The following is a 20,601-nucleotide window of genomic DNA, read 5'->3' on the forward strand; positions in this document are numbered from 1 at the left end:
GATTAAAGCAAGCTTTCAGCAGCAAACCAGAGTAGTAGGGAGCAGAGCAGAGCACGAGCCCCTGCTAACCGTTTAAAAGTTAGTTTTATAGGAGAAGCAGGTGTTGACACTGGTGCCATTAGGAAGGAATTTCTTACCAGTAAGTTACCAGTGTCTTACTTGGCAGTTTCCTTTCACTGTGGTTCAAAACAGCACCAATTTGTTTGGTATTTTGTTGTAGATCTGGTCACTGGCATAGAGGAACAACTTTTTGAACATAGAGGGGGAAGAAATGGAAAGAGTCCTGTGTACTCCATGAATGATATGGATAAAGGATTCTTTAGGTCAGCATAATTTCTGTTTTAATTGTATTTTTTGTTTGTCTAATGTCATACTTGCAAAATGTAATGTTTTCTTTTTATTTTATTTCAGGGTTGCAGGGGAGGTGTTTTCAGTCAGCTTGGCTCAGGGTGGACCTTCCCCATGCTTCTTGAGGAAGTGGTGCTATGATGTCATTTCAACAGGGGAGTTGGATGAATCAAAACTTTCAAAAGATGATTACAATTTGATTAAACAGGCAAGTAATGCTTTATATACATGGTCATCTCAAAAAATTAGAATATCTTTTGAAAACTTACTTCATTTCAGTAATTCAGTTCAAAATGTGAAACTTATATTATATAGATGTATTACACACAGAATGATCTATTTTAAGTGTTTAAGTGTGTATTTCTTTTATTGTTGATTATTCTGGCTTACAGCCAATGAAAAACCCAAAAATCAGTGTCTCAGAAAATTAGAATATTGTATAAGACCAATTGATACTTTTGGCAGTGTCCTGCTGGAAAATGAAATCTGCATCTCCATAAAAGCTGTCAGCAGAGGGAAGCATGAAGTGCTGTAAGATTTAGTGGGAAAACAAAACTGCACTGATTTTAGACTTGATAATAAAACACAGTGGATCAACACCAGCAGATGACAGACATGACTCTTCAACCCATCACTGATTGGTTGAAACTTCACACTAGACCTCGAGCAGTTTGGACTGTGTGTCTCTCCACTCTTCCTCCAGACTCTGCTCCCTTGATTTATAAATGATATGTAAAATTTACTGATGATCAGTGATGGTTTGGAGAGACATGTCTGTCATCTGCTGGTGTTGATCCACTGTGTTTTATTATCAAGTCTAAAGTCAGTGCAGTTTTGTTTTTCCACAAAATCTTACAGCACTTCATATCTTACAGCTTCCCTCTGCTGAAAACAACTTTTATAGAGATGGGGATTTCATTTTCCAGCAGGACTTGGCACACTGCCCACTCTGCCAAAAGTATCAATTGATCTTAAATAATATTCTAATTTTCTGATACACTGATTTTTGGGTTTTCATTGGCTGTAAACCATAATCATCAACAATAAAAGAAATAAACACTTAAAATAGATCACTCTGTGTGTAATACATCTATATAATATAAGTTTCACATTTTGAACTGAATTACTGAAATAAAGTAACTTTTCAAAGATATTCTAATTTTTTGAGATGACTGTGTGTGTGCGTGTGTGCGTACGTACACACACACACACACACACACACACACATATATTTACACAAATGTAGGATTTTTTTTTTTTATATGCCTATGTTAACTAACTGTCGTGCATAAATTCTTTAATGTAAGGTTGAAGAAGCAAGTGACCTATCTCCTTGGAGCAATGCTATAATTGACTGCGGTTTTACTGGGGCTATCACCAAGGAGAACAGAGATGCCATCACAAGGTATAAAATATCTCTACAGGGAAAGCCATGTAAAATAACAATTTTAGATGCCATGAATAAACTTCTGGTTATACCAGCAAAACAATCCATTCAACACATAATACACACTTTAACCATCATTATTTGTAAGTTGCTTTGGATAAAAACGCTTGTCAAATGTAATGTTATCATGTTGTATAACAGCTGAAATGAATCCAAGTACAACTAAAAGTTAGTTTCTGTTATGGCAGGATTTACATTTTTCAACTTCACTGAGAGACTGTGGTTGTGTGTTGGTGTTGTGCTGATATAAGTGGATCTTGCATCTTGTAATCACTGATAAAGGACTACAAACACACATTTTACAGCAACAGATTTGGAGCTTCTGTCCCTGACTTTACATCTAAAAGGTGGAATGAACAGTGTTTTAAAACCCCAGCAGCACTGCTGCATCTGATCAACTTGTACCAGCACAACACCCATGAACACCTCATACACCACCATCATGTCAGTTTTCTGTGCTGATAATAATGGCCGACCACCCAAATAATACCTGCTCTCTGGTGGTTCTGGCTGTTGAAGAACAGAGTGAAAGGAGGATAACAAAGTATGCAACAAGGTGATGCTAATTTTCTGCAATGACTGTGTATGGTGCATGTTTGTTTTTGCCTCAAAGATCCATAGTGCTGCATGCAACTTTGCATTTGATGCCAATGCTGAAGCAAGTCCGCAAAGGTCTGCAGACTTACAATTTTGTGGAGGTCCTGGAGGCACATGCCGAACTCTGCCAGCGTTTCTTTGTCCCTGGTTTCACTGATGATGAAAAGGTTTAGTATAAAACTAATCACTAATCAAATTTAGTTTCCAAATGTAGCTTATCAATTATCAAATTTTAAAAATTATTTATTTTACAACAATTGCCTTGTTTATTTGAATCATAATATAAAAATGTATAATCTTGGTACAGAAATATGTTTTCCTTTTTAATGAAATATATTTTCAATAATGTGCTGTCAAAGTTTGTTCATATGTAGCCTTTTACAATAATAAGGGGGAAAATGCCTGATGGTTTATTGTGTATCAGTTAACACAGTGGGGCCTACCTGACCTAAACATATTTGCATATGCCTTTCAGACTGATGCAGATTTCATCATCCAGAATATACTCCCGGAAATGTCTGAGAAGGGGACAATCAGAGAAGCCAGAGAGAGTGCCCTCATCAATTTCTTTCAAGATTTTCTTCAAGAAATTGAAACTGCAGGTAGGCCTGGACAATAATTCGATATCGGTATTTATCGCGATAAGAAATGTTTCAATAACGGTGATATCAGTTTTGTGGTATATCGATATGTATTAGAATCACGGACAGGCGTGTTTTACTGGCGTCAGCTCGCCGCAGAGCTCAACACATTCAGCCCCCGTAGCTGGGCTACGTCAGTGCGTGATGACGTAACCACACAGGCACGTAGCCAAATAGGCTAGGCTAGGCAAGGCTAGGTTAAAATGGCTAGGCTCTGGTCCGCTTCGCTACGCAGCAAAAATGTCTCGCGCTGGAGCCAAACGGAGCCGGGACGAGCGGATCCAAGGCTACGGTAGACTCGGTTCGGTCGGCCCCGGATCCTCGAGGCCGGCCGCAAGTCCGCTCGCTCGGCCGCGGGTCCTCGAGGCCGGCCGCGGGTCCGCTCGCTCGGCAGTGAGCCCGCTCGCTCGGCCGTGAGTCCGCTCGCTCGGCCGTGAGTCCGCTCGCTCGGCAGTGAGCCCGCTCGCTCGGCCGCGGGTCCGCTTCCTTGCCGCTTTGCTGCAAATTGTGCCGGAGAGTGCAGCCGACCAGCAGCGGTAATGTTAATACATCTAATCTGTTCCACCACTTCAAGCATCTTCACTACATACAATATTTTTCTTATACTGACTGAAGCACTTTAATAGATTATGTTGTAACTAAGTTATTCATAGTTGATAGAGCCTGTAGGTTTGTTTATTTGACGGGAAAATCTTGTTGCTTTTACGTATATAAAGGCTTATTGTATTCTTTATCCTAGTTGAAACAATTTTGTTTTAATCTGTTAAATTTGTTCACAGAGAATAAGAAGCTCTGCCTCTGTTTTAATTTAAAGTTATTTTTATTGGTAATAGTTATATAGGCTTATGTTTGACAGGGATGTCATGTTATTATTTTGCTATATGCAAATAATATTGAGCATTGATTTATTTTGACTACTTTTATTTCTAAATTATTAAAGTTTTTTGTGAAAGGTTTCAAAGGCTTAAATTAAATTTTCAGACAGTAGTAGGTACAGATTTCCGATAGATAGATCGATAGATAGATAGATAGATAGATAGATAGATAGATAGATAGGTAGATAGATAGATAGATGTGCATATAATGAGGGTATCTGATGCCAGCCATACAAAAAGTGCAAATACACAGTTACATAATAATTTAAATTCGTAGTGCTGCAGGGATTGCAGGGATTCTTAGCAGTTTTCTGAGGCCTTCAAAGTATTTATATCGACTGAAATTTAAGGAATATATCGTGATATAAATTTTGGCCATATTGTCCAGCACTAGCTGCAGGTCAGTACATAAACTGCATTTTCATGTGAAGCACAACTATTTAAATATTTGTTTTGTTCAGTAGAAATGTGATAAATATATTTGAACCACTGTTTAGTAAAATGCAAATAGTTAAAAAAAAAAAAAAAAACAAGACCCAAAATATTAAATAAGATCACTTGTGTTGTAGGTGATGTCCATGAAGAGCAGCCTGAAGCAGACCTTTCCCCTGTAACTGTGCCCTTTGTTATGCAGTGGCTTACTGGTCAGGCACACAAGCCACTTCTTGCCTCTGAACTACACGATTTCCAAATAACACTTATATTTGACCATGAATGTACACAGCGAATGCCAGAACACAAAATATGCTTCCCTGTTGTAAGTGCATGTGCTAAAACTATTACATTTCCTACTGTACATATGACCAGCTATGACACATTTAAAACAGTCATGGTACAGGCTATTCAGGCTGACCATGGATTCCACAGAGTTTAAAGGGGAATAAATGCCTTTCTTGGATTAAATCACAAATAACCACTGGTTTCCAGCTCTTCAGGACCAGAATTGCACAAATGTTGTTATAAAATCACCTCAGTGTTAACTGGTTGAAAAACAATTGTCTTTTGTACCTGCAGTTCTCAACTCTGGACCTGCCCATTTCCCTTTTTCCATTTAGAGTGAGTGTATTGAATCAGTCTCGCTTTTATAAGTAATTATTAATTTACATGCCAACATACCTTTTTAATCAGTTTGTATGTTTACAAAAAGCATTTTAAGACAAAACTGTTTAAACTTGTTGTGGTTATCTGAATATTTTCATGAAATAAAAAAATAGCAAGTTTTAAAACCTGTATGTGTAACGAGTGAGCAGAAGGGAGGCGGACGTTTAAGCGGGTAAGACATAACTTTAATAAATAATAAACAAACAAATAAACAAATAGGGGAATGACGAAAATAAATATGTACATAAACAAACAAGGAATAACGATAAACAGAATATAACAAAACACGGCTAGGGATATATACAGGGGTAACTACATAAATATATACAAAATAAACAAAGAAACAAACAGGAACTAAACGTGACTAGAAAATAAACGTGAACACAACTAACAAGAAATAAACAAGGGCGTATAAATGCAAAAACCAAGAAACGAGGGATAACAATAACTAAGCGAGACAGACAACACGGGAAGGTGCAAAGACCGACAGCAAACATTAACAAAGGGAGACTATTTATAGCAACATGAAACACAGAACACCTGGAAAGGGGCGGAGTTACAAATTAGACACACGTAATGGAAAATAACAGTGGAAACACCGGGGAAACAGAGGGAAACCTGGCGAGGGCGTAACAGTATGCTTTATTGAAAAATTTCATTCATGCAACATTCATGTTAACTGCACATTTGCACAAATCTGAAACTTATACCTCCTGCTGAAAATAAGACATGCTTTAAATTTGCATTTATTTTTTTGTTTGCATTCATTTATTTATTATAACAACGTTCAAATTATTACAAATTTAACGATGTATAACATAATATAGTACCACCAAGTAAATATCCCGTCCATGCTGCTGTGAAGGTGCTGTCGGTGGTATGGCTCTTTCAAGTTCTGCCTTCTGTTCCTCAGTAAGTGGGCATTCAACAGGTGGAACAACAATCCCCCCGGACAACTCTTCAGGGAGTGTAGTAGTAGTGTTGTCAAGATCAAGGCCTTGCATATACTGCATATTTTCTGGGGGAGGTACAGGACTACTAAGGAATCCCAGTTCCCACATCTGGTTTGGGGATGAATTCCCTTCTGTGCGGATGGGATGATTATTCCAACCATTTGTAAAGGCATCAAGGCTGGCCTGAAGTCTTGGCAAGAACACATACTGAGCACAGAACAAGTGCAAGCTGTTGGATGGATCCAGTAAACCGTCCTCTTCAAGGGTATGCAAAACATCATAAAAGATATTTGTGACTGACATCCAGATATCACGCCACAGCCGTTCTATTCTGGGGGGGAAAACGTGCAAACAATTCAAGCATCACTGCAAACTTCGAATGTTAAAATATTTTACAAAAACAAGAAGAGACCCAGTTCTCAAAAAGCTTCAATGAAAATTCTTAATTAAATAGATACTATACTATCTACACTGCTCAAGGTGAGGGAGGAACTAAAAAACTAAATCTAAAATTAATAATTAAATCATAAGCTTACCTGGAACCTGTTGAATTGTAATTGAGGAAAAAAGTAATTATTTAAACAATCAGCTTATACAGGGAACTAAAGAAGTCATTTCTACTGAAATAATGTTGCTTACCTTTGGTTATGCACACTTTTGCCAGACATGTAACTTCCCCTACCACAGCCACGGACAGAGAACATGCACCTTGCAATGTCTACATTCTCTACGCCTTGGTCCCCTCTGACCCTAGATATAATAAAAATATATATATAAAAAAAGTTTTACTTTTTTTTAGGACATTAAATTATGATTAATTTAATTTCTGAATTAAATGCATCTTGCCTTAGTGGAACACCATGTCTCTCCACAGATTGCAGAAAGAAACCAAGAGCAGTGCATGCCTTGTTGTTTGTTGCAGCACCTAGGTACATGACCTAATACACATTTACAGAACTTGTTAGTAGGCCTGCTACTGTTATTGCCTAATAGTATGATAAATTATTTTAATCATATCCACTTATTTCACCCTAATTCTTATATTAATATATTTACATCAACACCATTGTGTTGATGGAAAAGTGTAGAAACAAATACAAAATGAACATTTGGACATTGCAGACATGGCAAATTTAAGACAATGATAAAGGATTGTGACCGGCCTAAATATTCCTTATTGCAGTTATACTTGCAGCATTTCACAACTAATAAAAAAAAAAAAGAAATGACCTTTCTTGAGTAGCCATCAATGCCACCGAAGATCACCATGCCATATCTGATGAAAGAGAACAATTTAATAAATTACCATTTTCACAGAAAAAAAAAAAAAACATTTTACTCCTGGTGGGGTTTGGGGGGGGGGGGGGGGGGTTGTCCTAGCTAAGAAGCTAACAATTCTTCATACCTGATAAGCTTGTGATTTGTGTCAATGTGGACAAGATGGAGGGGGCCACGGACTGAGTATGTCCTCCTTACGACACACCTCAGCTGTGTCATTCTCAAAAGCACTCCAGCAGAGTCCACACGATGCATGGAATCCCACACCCTTCTCCATTGCACACGATGACCCAATGCTTGCAGCCTTCCCTTCATCATTCTGTGTCCGATGTTTGGACTTTCAGCCTTCACTGATCTAACAAGGTTGTCCAACTGATCATCTGATAACATGCTATATGTGAGTGAAATCCCATATTCTTGGAGTTTCCTTTTGATGGTCTTTGTTGAGACACAGAAGAGATGGGCAATGCAAGGTATTGGTAAATGCATTTTCACTAATCTTTCAAGATGTTCTCTGGAGATGATAAAGCGAGGGCATCCTCGTTCTCCATATTCCATGCCTACAGAAATGGATGGTGTACCATTATGTGGCACATGCATCTCAACAACAGATTTCAAGGTTGTCAGTGCACAAAGCACTTCAGGTATTGAAATCTGGGCAGATACAGAGGTAAGAAAGAGAAGTTCGTGGTTGCACACAAACAGTAAGTAGTCCAGATCTAAGGGCTGACGATCTAAAAAATTTTACAATTTATGAAGCAGCCTTTGCATAATCATCCTTTCCAGTAGAGCAGGATCAGAAACAGCCACAGAGACCTAAAAAAGAGAAAGGCTATTAATTGCCTTACTAATTATATATATATATATATATATATATATATATATATATATATATATATATATATATATATATATATATAGAGAGAGAGAGAGAGAGAGAGAGAAAATACAGAATACTGTATATATAGTGAGAATACAGTAATGACAGATTTACTTGTACGTAGTTATAAAATAAAGATCTTCAATTTTAATGTGTGTTCTTATGTAGTTACCCTATACAGATTATTAACAAAGGGTGGGGGGGTAAGAAGAGAGAACGCTAACCGAGAGAGAGAGAGAGAGAGAGAGAGAAACGTTAACGGAGAGAGAGAGACACTTACAGAGAGAGGGAGACGCAGACGCTAACAGAGAGGGAGAGGGAGAGAGACGCTAACAGAGAGAGAGAACGCTAACAGAGAGAGGGAGACGCTGAGAGAGAGAGAGAGCGCGAGAGAAACGCTAACAGAGGGAGAGAGACGCTGAGAGACAGAGAGCAGGGGTGTTAGCTAGGTAGCTAACCAGCTATCCTACATTAGCTCCATCCGTGTGTATGACGGTGGCTGCTTGCAGACTCTAACATGACCGCTGGTTGAGTTAGATTAAAGTAGAGTTAATCTGATTTATAAATTAAAAATGTGAATTTAGGGGATGCAACCCCAGCACGACCTGCCCAGGAAATCGTTTGGTTGTACGTTGGAGCACACTAGCTAGCCGACTACAGGCTAGACGTTATTGTACTGTTTTTTGTCCTAGCTAACTGGCTACAAACACAGCTTAATATAACAACGAAGACAACAGTATTATATAATTCAGTAATTAGGTAAAAAAAAAAATTATAAGCTTCAATTTATAAACTATAAATACCTGTTGTTCGGCCTGGTTAGCGTCCGTCATGACGACCGGTCGAGTTGGCGGGCTGCGCGGCAGAGGCTCCAGCTGATGACGTGAACCTTCAATAACCCGCCTTTTCACTGTGGCCACTCCCCCTTTCCTCTCTCCACACCCCACACGTCAAAAAGGGGTCAAAAAAGACTCGCAAACAAAACCGAGGAACGCAAAGGAGGGAACGTATTGCAAAAATAAAAGAGGGACGCAAAACGCAAAGAAAAAATGGTGTTGCAAAAGATTCATTATAAAAATATCACAAGTGAAAAAAAATAATTTATGTTCTCTTCTTTGTTTGCAATATTAGATTTTTTTTGCAATTCGTGGAGATTTTTTTTCACAATAGTTTTATTTTCTCGTCAGCATTAAAGACCCCAATTTGACTCCATATGATTGAACTTATGTATGTAGGTGCACTCCACTATAGTACTGCATACTGTAAACATCTAGTGTAGTGACTAAAAGCCTAGTACATACAGTACCTGTTGTGTTCTCTGAAGGCCCGAACAATGGTGGCCTCTGAGAATCTGCTGAGGTTAGGTTGGACTCGTTGTCCAGCTTCGGTCATTGTCATGCCGTGGACAATGACATGGTCAATGACTGTTGCTCTCCTTTCATCTGAAATTAAAATGCGTAGTCTTGCTGGCCCTCCTTCTCCTCTCCCTCCTTCTCCTCTCCCTCCTTCTCCTCTCCCTCCTTGCCCTGCTCCTCTCCCTCCTCTGACACGAACTCCTCTTCTTCTGCCTTGATCATCCATTTTTGTTTGGAACCTTCAGCAAACTGACTTATATAGGTGTGGTCAAATCATTTGCAACAGGTGTTTTCAATTATGAGTCGTTGTGTTTACTGAATGACACCAGGGCTCCCTATTTACTAGTTAGGGCACTATTGAGTATGTCAGTCATTTTTCTTTGAGTGTCCGAATCATAAGGGGGGATTCGAATGTGATTTTGAGGGCACTAAAAACTCCCATAATGCATCATGATTTATAGTAAACTTCGCTGCTTACTAAGCGAGCTGAATGTGTCCCAAAATGGTTTGCGGGTCTCGCTACTAAGCAACAGATGAGCCACCAGTGTTGCCAGATTACAGTGGGATTCAGATTACTGAGAAAACCACCCAAACAGCTGATGTTTGTTATATTAACAATATTACAGGGTTTATTCCAACATGATCTTTACTAAAATACCATAAATATCTTAAATATCGCTGATTACAAAAAATGATATTTAAATGAGTTTATCTGCATATTTGTATTATGTGTTTTGTGCCTTGTATCATTGGACACACGAAACAAAAACGTAAAAACAGTACATAAAAATAACCTTACAAGCAATGAAAGAAAGAAATAACTTACTCACATATAATAACGAACATAAACACAGCTTCAAATTTCCATCAGCAGGACTAAAAGCTCTGTCTCTGCAGGGTTAGATATCTAACTATAACACTGATGAGTACCCTTTCCATCAGCAGCACTAAAAGCTCTGTCTCTGCAGGGTTAGATATCTAACTATAACACTGATGAGTACCCTTTCCATCAGCAGCACTAAAATCTCTGTCTCTGCAGGGTTAGATATCTAACTATAACACTGATGAGTACCCTTTCCATCAGCAGGACTAAAAGCTCTGTCTCTGCAGGGTTAGATATCTAACTATAACACCGCCGAGTTAAATTTCCAAACTCTTTACAATTGGTAGTTCTGTTCACCTGTCAATCACAGCGTTTCCTCCAGACAATTTCAGATACAACTCGACATTTGGCATGAAACCACCCAATCTGGCAACAGTGCGAGCCGGTGTACGCTGCTATTTTTAAGGTTTTCTTCATGTAGTTCAATAATGTGAGGATCATCTTCTAAACAGCGTAAATATAACAAACAGATAAATGACTTCATGATCAGCTCAGAGCTTCACTAACTGTAATTCAGAGCTCAGTTCAGTGTGTTTATGGAGTTTTAAACACGGCTCAGCCCCTCTCTCACCTGTGTGTGTTTATGTGACCGGTGCTGGCGCATGATAATGATTCACTCCAGTTTTACCACTAATTAGTGAACTTATTAGTATCTCCCTACATAGCGCAACACTAATGAGGGAGTAGGGAGCCGTTTCGGTCACAGCCCAGGTATGTTCATTGTGTTCAAGTTTTGCTGACTGTGGGTGGCATTTTGCATCACATGAGCTTCACAATGTAAGAAAGCGGCATATGCCACCAACCACCAGCAGAGGGCCTGGACACTGCGGTGGAGGAGCTGGTGGATCTGGGGCAAAAAACTCCAAGTCCCAGAATCCCCAGCGGTAATTAGTTCAAATCAGGCTCAGCTGTGAACACAGCTTAAAAACTCCAGCCAAACCTCAGTTCACCGTCACACCTTTGTAGAGGGGTGACCGGTAACAGTGGGTACAAAAGAAAAAGATGAGAAAGAAAAGAACTCTTAAAAGAAGCCACAAAAAAGGAGAGATCCTAAAAGAAACAAAGGCTCACAAAAAAAGAGATCTTAAAAGAAGCCACACAAAAAAAGAAAAGATCTTAAAAGAAACAAAGGCTCACAAAAAAAGAGATCTTAAAAGAAATAAAGGCTCACAAAAAAAAAAAAAAAATTGAAAGAAGCCACAAAAAAAGATCTCAAAAGAAACAAAGGCTCACAAAAAAAGAGAGAGATCTTAAAAGAAGCCGCAAAAGAGAGAGAAAAGATCTGTTTATTTTTGAAGTTTTTATTTTCAAGAAGTCTTTCCTAAGTTTCTTAAAGTTTGAGTTAATTTCCTTTGTTTGAGCCATGCCATGTGGCAGCAGATCCTTTGTTTGATTTTCCCGCCCTTTTTCTTCACTGCCACATTTAAGGCCCTCATCCAAAGCCACTGCACACACTCTAAGTAGTGCAGTGGTAGCACACCCGTCTGCAGTCCTAAAGGTTGGGAGTTCAAACCCCGGTTCAAGCACCCCATCAAACCAACTGCACACACATACAGACACATCAGTAATATCAAATATAATATTACCAATAAATAATAAGACTAATAAATAAGCAAATAAAAAATAAATAAAATAAGTAAATAAAATAACTCTGCATTTGAGTCCACCTCCCCCACTAAACCGTAACACACAATGCATATTGGAGCAGAGATATATGCAAAATGTGTTTAGAGTTTTGAGAAAAAGGGGGTTGGTTTTGTGAACAGTGACTACAGGTGAATTGTGTTTGTGGTTGTTGTAGTGTTTGCACTAGTTAGTAACACTTTAACAGTAATGGGAGGAGACCAACAACAAGGTAGCATTGTTCAGCTTGACTTTACTGCAGCTCTCAGGCTGCGTCCAGAAACCCCAAAAGTGTCTCCTTTTTCCTACCGATCCTCCTCCTCTCCTCCGTGACTCTGAAACTGATCCATCTTGCCGCCTGTCCGAATACCGTAGGAGACGAAAGAAGACGCTTAAAATCCTCCTCAAAGACGCTTCCAACGGAGGATACATTAAAGTATCCTACTCCGGAAGATTTTAGGGATCTTCAAATGACATCACTGCATCCACGCCCACAGAGCACGCGACATGGCAAAGGCAACGCACAAATATACGTCATAAACACATTAATTAACTAGGTTTATTATCTAATTAAACAGCCAGTAAAGCAGGAATATAATTTATAGTTTAGATAAGCTAACACCCTTTTCTTTTGTCACCTGGCTTTATCTACTGAAATGTTCTTTATGCAGTTAACACAACTGCCCACAAGTTGCTTTGTATGTTCAGTAAAACTATATTAATGACCCTATTTGTAATATGTTGTTATATATACATATCATATATACATTATTTATTTATTTTTTACTTAGGGACTGATGAGGAAACTGAAACCCTCATAAGGCTGAGGTCAGACAGGGCTGCCCTCTTCACTGGCCGGAGAAATGCAGCCAAAAATGCGGCTGGGAGTAATCATGATTTTATTGTAACATCAGAATATTTAGCTGTGTGTGATAGTAATGTTTCATTAATGCTGTTTAAACTCATATTTTCTCACTTCAGCATATATGCAAAATATTATATTTATTGTTATATTTAATATTTATTAATAGTTATTTGTTTTATTACATTTAATGAAATCATAAATATATATAAAATAAATATATACAAAATAATTTAATATTTACCTATGAAACCTTCATCAATAGGTACATTACATTCCTGTACAGCTGACCTGTTAGATACGACACAGAATCTTAAATAAGCAGCTTTATTCATGTCAGACTCATGATGCTTGATTTACAGGACAATTCGCAGAGACTTGGGCTTGGAGAATAAGGTGTCTCTTGAGCAAATGGGGCAACTTATAAAATATATAAGATGCAAGTCCCGTTCGATAAAAGTATACTGACTGTAGGTATAAGGGCTTGCACGGAGTGTCTTGTGTCACAATATCCTAACCAGAGAAACAAACAATGAACACTATGTTTCGGGAGATATTCCTTTTCACTGGTGCTGGGCAAAAGTGGGAGCACAGAATAACATGGGATCTTTTTGTACAAACCATTTGTTATATTGTTTAGTATATAAACAATTGTACATTGTAACACCAAAATTATGTCTTTTAGGAGCTAAGAAATCCCCCTACAGGGATGAGCACTGACCAGGGGGAGACCACAGCAGCAACATGGCGCTGGTTTGGGGCAATGCATGCCATCCTGGGAGGCAAACCTTCAATTGTGCCTCCCAGGAGGATCACAAGTGCCCAGCTGCCAAGCCCTCCAGCTGATGTGGCCTCAGGCTCCACACTGGAAGATGACGCTCCCTCCTGTGCCAGCTCTGCCCCTGACTCTGTGAGCCAGCCAGTGCCCTTCACCAGCAGAAGTACCTCCTGTCCCTCTTCAGGAACTCCAGCAGCCAAAATGAGAAGGCAAAGTTACTCTGCAGAGGTGCTAGAGTTTCTGAAGGAGGCTGCCAGAGAGGAGGCTAGAGCTCAGAGGGAGCAGTGAAATAACCTGCATAATTACTGGAAACATCATTTGTTCCAACTAAAAATGTTTGAAAACCACTGCACTACAAAATTAGGCAGTTGGAATTTGCTGCATAATGTTTAATGGTTGTGTTGTAGCCCTATAGGTAGATTGATGGCACATCATTCATTTTTAGAAAATGCTTAAATACATGTTACTGAATGTACTGCTGCAAATCCTAAAGCACAACATACACACCCTGGCTGTAATGAAATTGCATTGCACAGTTGCACCATTTTTCTATTTAAAATGGAGTGTTGACAGACAAGATATGGATTGGTTTTCTTGGGAAAAATGTAATTTATTTACAGTAAAAAAAATTATATGTAGTCATGATGTTGTAGGTGGTCTGCAGTGTTGAGCACGTTACTTTGAAAAAGTAATTAGTTATAGTTACTCGTTACTTCTCCAAAAAAGTAACTTGAGTTACTAACGGAGTTACTCCACTATAAAAGTAATTAGTTACCAGTAAAAGTAACTATGCATTACTTTTTATTATTCGCCCGTCAAAAAAAAGGAAATCAATTATGCATTTACTATTATTAGAAAAATAACAAACGAAAATAAACCCAAAATGTTGACAAAAATATAATCTAACGAATTTCAAAAAAACAAAACGAAATTCTTCACACAACCAAAGAAAATTACTAAAACTTGTAATACTGAAAACAACGGAAAAACGCGTCTGGGGATGAAATTAAACAAACCAAGCCACACTCAAAGGAAATATGTATATATAAATAAAACAAAATAATGGACAAAAACAACAATTTAATGACCGTTAAAATGGTATTAATATAACAGCTTCACCAAAAGAGAATAGAGCTTAGATCGGGCCCAAAAAATCCGACCCAGCCGGAGCCCGTGCACGTTCTGCCCAAGCCCGAACCATGAACTGTCATTATGAGCCTGACCCGATCCGCCCCATAAACTGTCTGTTTTCGGGCTGATTGAATGAGCGAAATATAATCAGAATTATGTTAATTAACACTGTAACATAGAAGCATAGAACTATTATTTAATTTAAATGATTTTTAAGAACAGCTACACACAATGCTGCAAGTCAAACGCGGAGGCGTTCACGTGCGCCCAGAGCTACGTGATTACAACAGTGCTTATAAATAAATTAAACACGAAAATTAGGGTATTCTATCAGTGATTTCAGTTCGTTTTAGTTAGTTTTATATTCATAGTTATGTTTTTTTCCTTTTAATTACCGTTTTTATTAGTTTCAGTTAACACAAATGTTTTTTCACTTTCAGTTTTCGCTATTTCGTTCGCTTTAGTGAACAATAATAATTGGTTACTTAGCAACATTGTGATTATCACACCAGAGCTTTATATAAAATAAAAATAGGAGCCCGATTTCGGGTCGGTCCTCGGGTCAGGTCGGGTTCGGGCAGAGAACCTAAGCTCTAAAAGAGAAAGCAGCAGCACCACAAAAACCGGAGCAGCTAAAAAGAGCTTAACGTCCTTAAATCGGAACTTGTCCTGTCCACGGCAATCACTGAATTAATTAGAGCAGCAAATCGTCACAATTGTGCCTCACTTCACCACGCCAAACCACAGGCACAGCGGCCAGAAGCTCAAGTTCACCGGAAAGAGGAGGGGTTAACCAGGGCAAAGCGAAGTAAAAAAAAAAAGTTCATAGAGCGGCTAAAGTAACGGGGTGTCGGAAATGGTAACAGCGTTATAGTTACAATCATAGTAATTAGTTAGATTACTCGTTACTGAAAAAAAGTAACGGCGTTAGTAACCGTTACTCCCAACACTGGTGGTCTGGCCAAATGACAGAGGTGAACAACTGTGCTGCTAAACAGGCTCGCAGTGGTTGGCCACTGCACTCATACTTAACTGGTCTGGGTGGCAGGACATTCACCTGGTCGTTTCTTTCTTCTGGTTCAAGAACATCCCCCGTCGACAGGCAAATGTTATGCAGTATTGCACAGACGGCTACCACATCTGGAGCAAAGAGGTGGCTTACTTCAAGTGCCTTAAGGAAGATACTTCTCCACCTGGCCTTCATCATGCCAAAGGCTCGCTCTATGACCTTCCGGGCTCTTGCATGATAGCGATTGAAGCGGTCCTGCATTCTTCCATCTGTTGGCTCACGGAAGGGGTAATGATGGTAATTGGAGTGCTGATACATGGGTATCCTCCATCCCCCACAATGAAGTGACCTTCAGAGGGATACAGTGCACCTACATACACTGGGCTATTCTTCAGCACCTAGTATCATGGACAGAGCCTGGATACCCCACGTCAATGTCGATGAACTTTCCTTTACTGTCACATATTGCCTGGAGCTGGATAGAAGCAAACAGCTTGCGGTTAATGTAGTCATGTCCATCCGGACCTGGTGGAACCTTCACTCGTACATGACATCAATCAATAGCTCCCACACACTTGGAGAACACAGGAGAGTTGGCTGCCAGAGCAAACCCTGCACCCACAGCTGAGAGTTCCTGTTGTACTGGAAAGCAGATTACTTCCTTCAGCAGGGTGAGTATCTCAGCACAGAAGCGGTGGGCCAGGCTATGTACAGGTACATCAAATGCCATTGCTACCACCCTGTAGGGCAGTCTATGAACAAGCCAATACACACTGAGGAGCACCCAAACCTCATGTGTCCACCCATGATTTGAGCTCTATGAACATAGTAGCCCGGGACAAATGGTAGGACTCCCTCAGCTCAGAGACCCCATCAAAATATTGTGACAGGAGTGGCACAGCCCTGTTCATCCTGGCATAGACTACAGGGCTGTGTAACTTGAAGAAAAGCAAGTATTTAAGTTAGGCAAGGATGGAAATCTATATGTAAATTTTGGGCTCTATTAACTTATGGCAACTTTCACTTAGTATTCATTTTGCAGTCTATGCCATTATGGAAGTAATTGGTGCGAATGGAAATACCTCTGCAGCTGCAAACAGTGCGATCCAGCGACGACGATGCGCTCTTCTTCTTGCTGCCCGAAGGCGTTGCATGGATAGAGTCCGGTGCAGCAGTAAGGACATTGTCAAAGCTTGCTCCATATTTCGCAAAATTAGGTTGTAGACCCCTTGTTAGCAGACTTGTAAAAAGTAAACAAAACACTCAAAGAAAATATCAGGGGTGCTAACCATCCCCGTTAAAGTGTTGTTGCGGGAAGTCACATTGTTTGTATCGGCCCTTGGGAACAACCAAACATTTTGGTGTGGTGAGATTACAAAAGTAAACTGAGTTTTACTAAAAAAGCAGTCTTCTAGAGTCACTTACAAATAACTGGAACCGGCCGTTCAGTGAGGAAAGCCCGAATTAATCCTCCTCTGTCTCATCCTCTCGACCCATCCTTTGAAAGCCACAGAGTTTCTTCCTTATTGACTGAATTTCGATTTGCTCCCCTCTCGGAATCCTCCAGCTATATTCCAGGGAAGGAGCCTAGCCAAAGACTCCTCCGTGAGGTCAGCTCCTTTCTGCACCCGGATGGATCCCACAGGCACTCCTTTCCTGGCCAGATCCTCAGCTGCTCAAGATGCACCCGCAGCTTGGACAGCAGAGTTTGAAAGCGGATTTTGTTTTCTTTGAGAACTTTCTTGATTGGAGTGTACTCCTTTCTCCTCCTCTGGACCTCCTCCGAATAATCATGGTCAAAAAACACCCTCCGGTCTTGTACAGAGATTCTCTTTTTCCAAGCAGTTTGTAGGACTTTTTCTTTGGTTGTAAACTGCAGAAACCGGACCACAATGACCGTGGTGGAGCACCGGTGGGGGGGTTAGGAACCAGCGCGCGATGAGCCCTTTCAATTCCAAGCTCTGAATCCAAACCCTCCAATTCAGCTTTAATTAAATCCTCCACAAAACGGCGCACTGAGGAGCCCTCCGCCTTTTCAGATACACCGTATATTCGGACATTATTTCTTCAGGAACGACCTTCCAGTTCTGTCAGTTTAGCCTGCAGCGCTCGCTGGTTTTTGATTAATTCGGTTAGGGAATCTTTAATGCCGATATCCCATCTCTTTGCCTCCTCCATCCTTCTCTCCACTTCCCCTAAGCGCTGCGTGGCCTCCCCAATCTGCCCCATGGCGTCCGATATGTTCTGGTTAATTTCAGTAGACATTTCGTCCAACTGTACCTTCAGGTCGAGTCTACAGCTGGCTCAAAACTCAGAGCTTGTTTCTCATGTCCGCTTTCAATTCACCTCTGTCTGCCCTCATTATCCCCGTCGCCCTTATCTCCCGGCCATGTCTCCATCGTGGAGGTGTCAAATTATTTCTCCGTTTCTAGGTCTGTGACGCTTTTTAACATCTCGTTTTCCTGGATTTATCCCCACGCATTGTCCTTTCAATAGTCCAACATATAAAGAGGAGTCCTTGGATTTGGGGGATTTATTAGGCCGATACCTGGAGCCTGGACCTGGACCTTGAGCCGCCGGAAGTCCATTTTGTGAGCTTTTAATATGTCATACTGACACCAGACTTTGCAAGTTGGAACATCTCCCAGTATTTATCGGCAGGTTCTCTTTTACCAAGTTCTTCACCCCTACATAACATTGATTTACACAAAAACAAACCAAGAAACATGAATGTCATAAGCTTTAAAAAAAAAACTTTTTTTATATCTAGGGAATTGGAGTATGACACTTACTTAAAAATAGTATGATACTTGCTTACCTCTCTGTTACTTCAGGTGTCTCTGCTGAGTAATTCTTCAGGAGAAAGCCCTTGCTAAGAAGTTGGTGTGCCAGGGTTCTACAGCTGTCTTCACATTTAACAATTGTCCTCAAATCTTGGTAGTCACATACACTGCCTCCTTTCGACCTTTTCTGTGATTCTTTAGCTTTTCATTTTTGCACGTCTTTCTTCTGGAGTGTTGTTCTTCATGCAGACTCTTTTCAGATGTGTTGCCAACGTCTCCTGTAGCTTCATACAAATAAGGCAATGGACAAAAGTGTCTATCAGGCTTTTAGCCTTTCTTAGAAGAGCGAAAGAGATAAAAACAGAAAATAGAGAATATGTAATTAAGAAGGGAAAAAAAAAATCAATCAAGACCAATTTTCCCTTATACACTGGATTAATCTGATTTTGGAACTCTTATGTAAAATCAGATGCTACTCTGGTCTTCTGCTGAAAGCTTGCTCTAATCTTCAGCTTCTACACTTTTCTCTGTTTTCTTCTCTTTTACTCTCTTCACACTTACTAATCCACTTTTAGTCTGCTTCCTCTTTGCTCTACACACCTATTAATCCACTCTGTCTACTTTTATAGACTTTTTTCCTCAGGTTTGCTGGATTAGCTGTTTGCTGCTGCAGTTTGTGTAAGTTTTTAATTTCAACTGAAACAAGGTGAGTGCTTTTTTCTCCATGGCTTCTGCTCAGGTTTACACCTGTTTAGAGTGTGGCATGTATAGCTTAGATCCCTTATCCACCGATACTGGTAACAATAGTGGTATTTGTTCTAAGTGTGAGATAGTTAGCTCCTTGGTGGATAAGGTGAATAAGTTAGAGCTGCACGTCCGGGGTTTAATAAGGGATAGACAGCAGGATTCACTGTTAGCAGCCCCGGGTGTCTCAGGGAGAGTTAGTACCCCCTCGACTCCGGCCTTAGAGCCCTCACAGCGGGGCGAATGGGTAACGTCTCGGCGGCATAGTCGAAAGGCTAAGGCTAATGCTACCGCAAAGGCCACAGCCAGCCCACCTGAACACCACGCTCCCCCAGTTCACGTGTCAAACAGGTTTGCCCCGCTCAGTGAAGCGCCAACTGAGGAGCCTGTTAAAGGTACTCTGGTGATAGGAGACTCTATCGTCCGGCACGTGAAATTAGCTACTGCTTTAGGGGCACCAGCGGCAACAGTTACTTGTTTACTGGGAGCCAGAGCACCGGACATTAGTGGCAACCTCAGGTTAGGGAATAGGAGATATTCAAGGGTAGTAATTCATGTAGGGGCCAATGATATTAGTCTGCGGCTAATGTTAAAGAGGTGATTAAACAGGCCCAGACGCTGTCCGAGGAGATAATCTGCTCTGGCCCCATCCCAATGAGGCGTGGTGTCCAAGTGGTGTGCAGAAAATCATGTGGGCTTTATAGATAACTGGCTACACTTTGAGGGCAAGCCTGGTCACAACAAGGTACAAGGCACAGGAAATCACAGTGATTTTGACAGGTGACCTTTCACCCTGTAATGACATGATCAATCTAAAACATGTCAGATGTCATGGCTACCGGCCTGTCCCACTGTTGTTATTTATGTTGAAACAATGTCCCCATTGACAATCCTCAAGTGATCCAATCCCCCATTGTAATGGATCCTTTAATGGTATTGAAACAGATGTTAACCATGTTTAAATAGTATATTTCAGTATTAAAACTTTGTGCATGGCGTAGCTATTAAAACCCTGATTAAACAAACATCGAATCAGAATTGTATACGTATGTAGATAGCTCCGCCCTTTAGTTGATAAAGTAGCACAAAGTTCTCAGTTCTGTCCCATTCAAGAGTGTTTCCAACTTTATTTAGGAGGTAAGTAATACATTGTTTAATTGAAATTTATATTTAATACACTTAATTAAATAGTTATTCATATGATTAAATAATTCTTGTTTTATTTTAATCCTTAGATAATCAAGAATTATTATTGATTCTCCTTCCACAAGCTCAGGTAAGTGTATAATTGTACCGTTTAAAAAAAACAACAA

At 40.0% G+C, this 20,601-nt stretch overlaps 1 protein-coding gene across 1 annotated transcript; it reads left to right on the forward strand.

The window, feature by feature from the left end:
• Nucleotides 1–294: 294 nt before the first annotated feature.
• Nucleotides 295–5,016, forward strand: LOC103030238 (uncharacterized). The gene is made up of 6 exons (XM_049473366.1): nt 295–323; nt 412–556; nt 1,656–1,753; nt 2,409–2,559; nt 2,868–2,994; nt 4,478–5,016. The coding sequence occupies exons 1-6, from the start codon at nt 295–297 to the stop codon at nt 4,780–4,782; spliced, it is 855 nt and encodes a 284-aa protein (XP_049329323.1). The 3' UTR covers nt 4,783–5,016.
• The last annotated feature ends 15,585 nt before the right edge of the window (nt 5,017–20,601 follow it).

Source organism: Astyanax mexicanus, unplaced genomic scaffold, assembly GCF_023375975.1.
Source record: "Astyanax mexicanus isolate ESR-SI-001 unplaced genomic scaffold, AstMex3_surface scaffold_37, whole genome shotgun sequence".
Lineage (NCBI taxonomy): Eukaryota > Metazoa > Chordata > Actinopteri > Characiformes > Acestrorhamphidae > Astyanax > Astyanax mexicanus.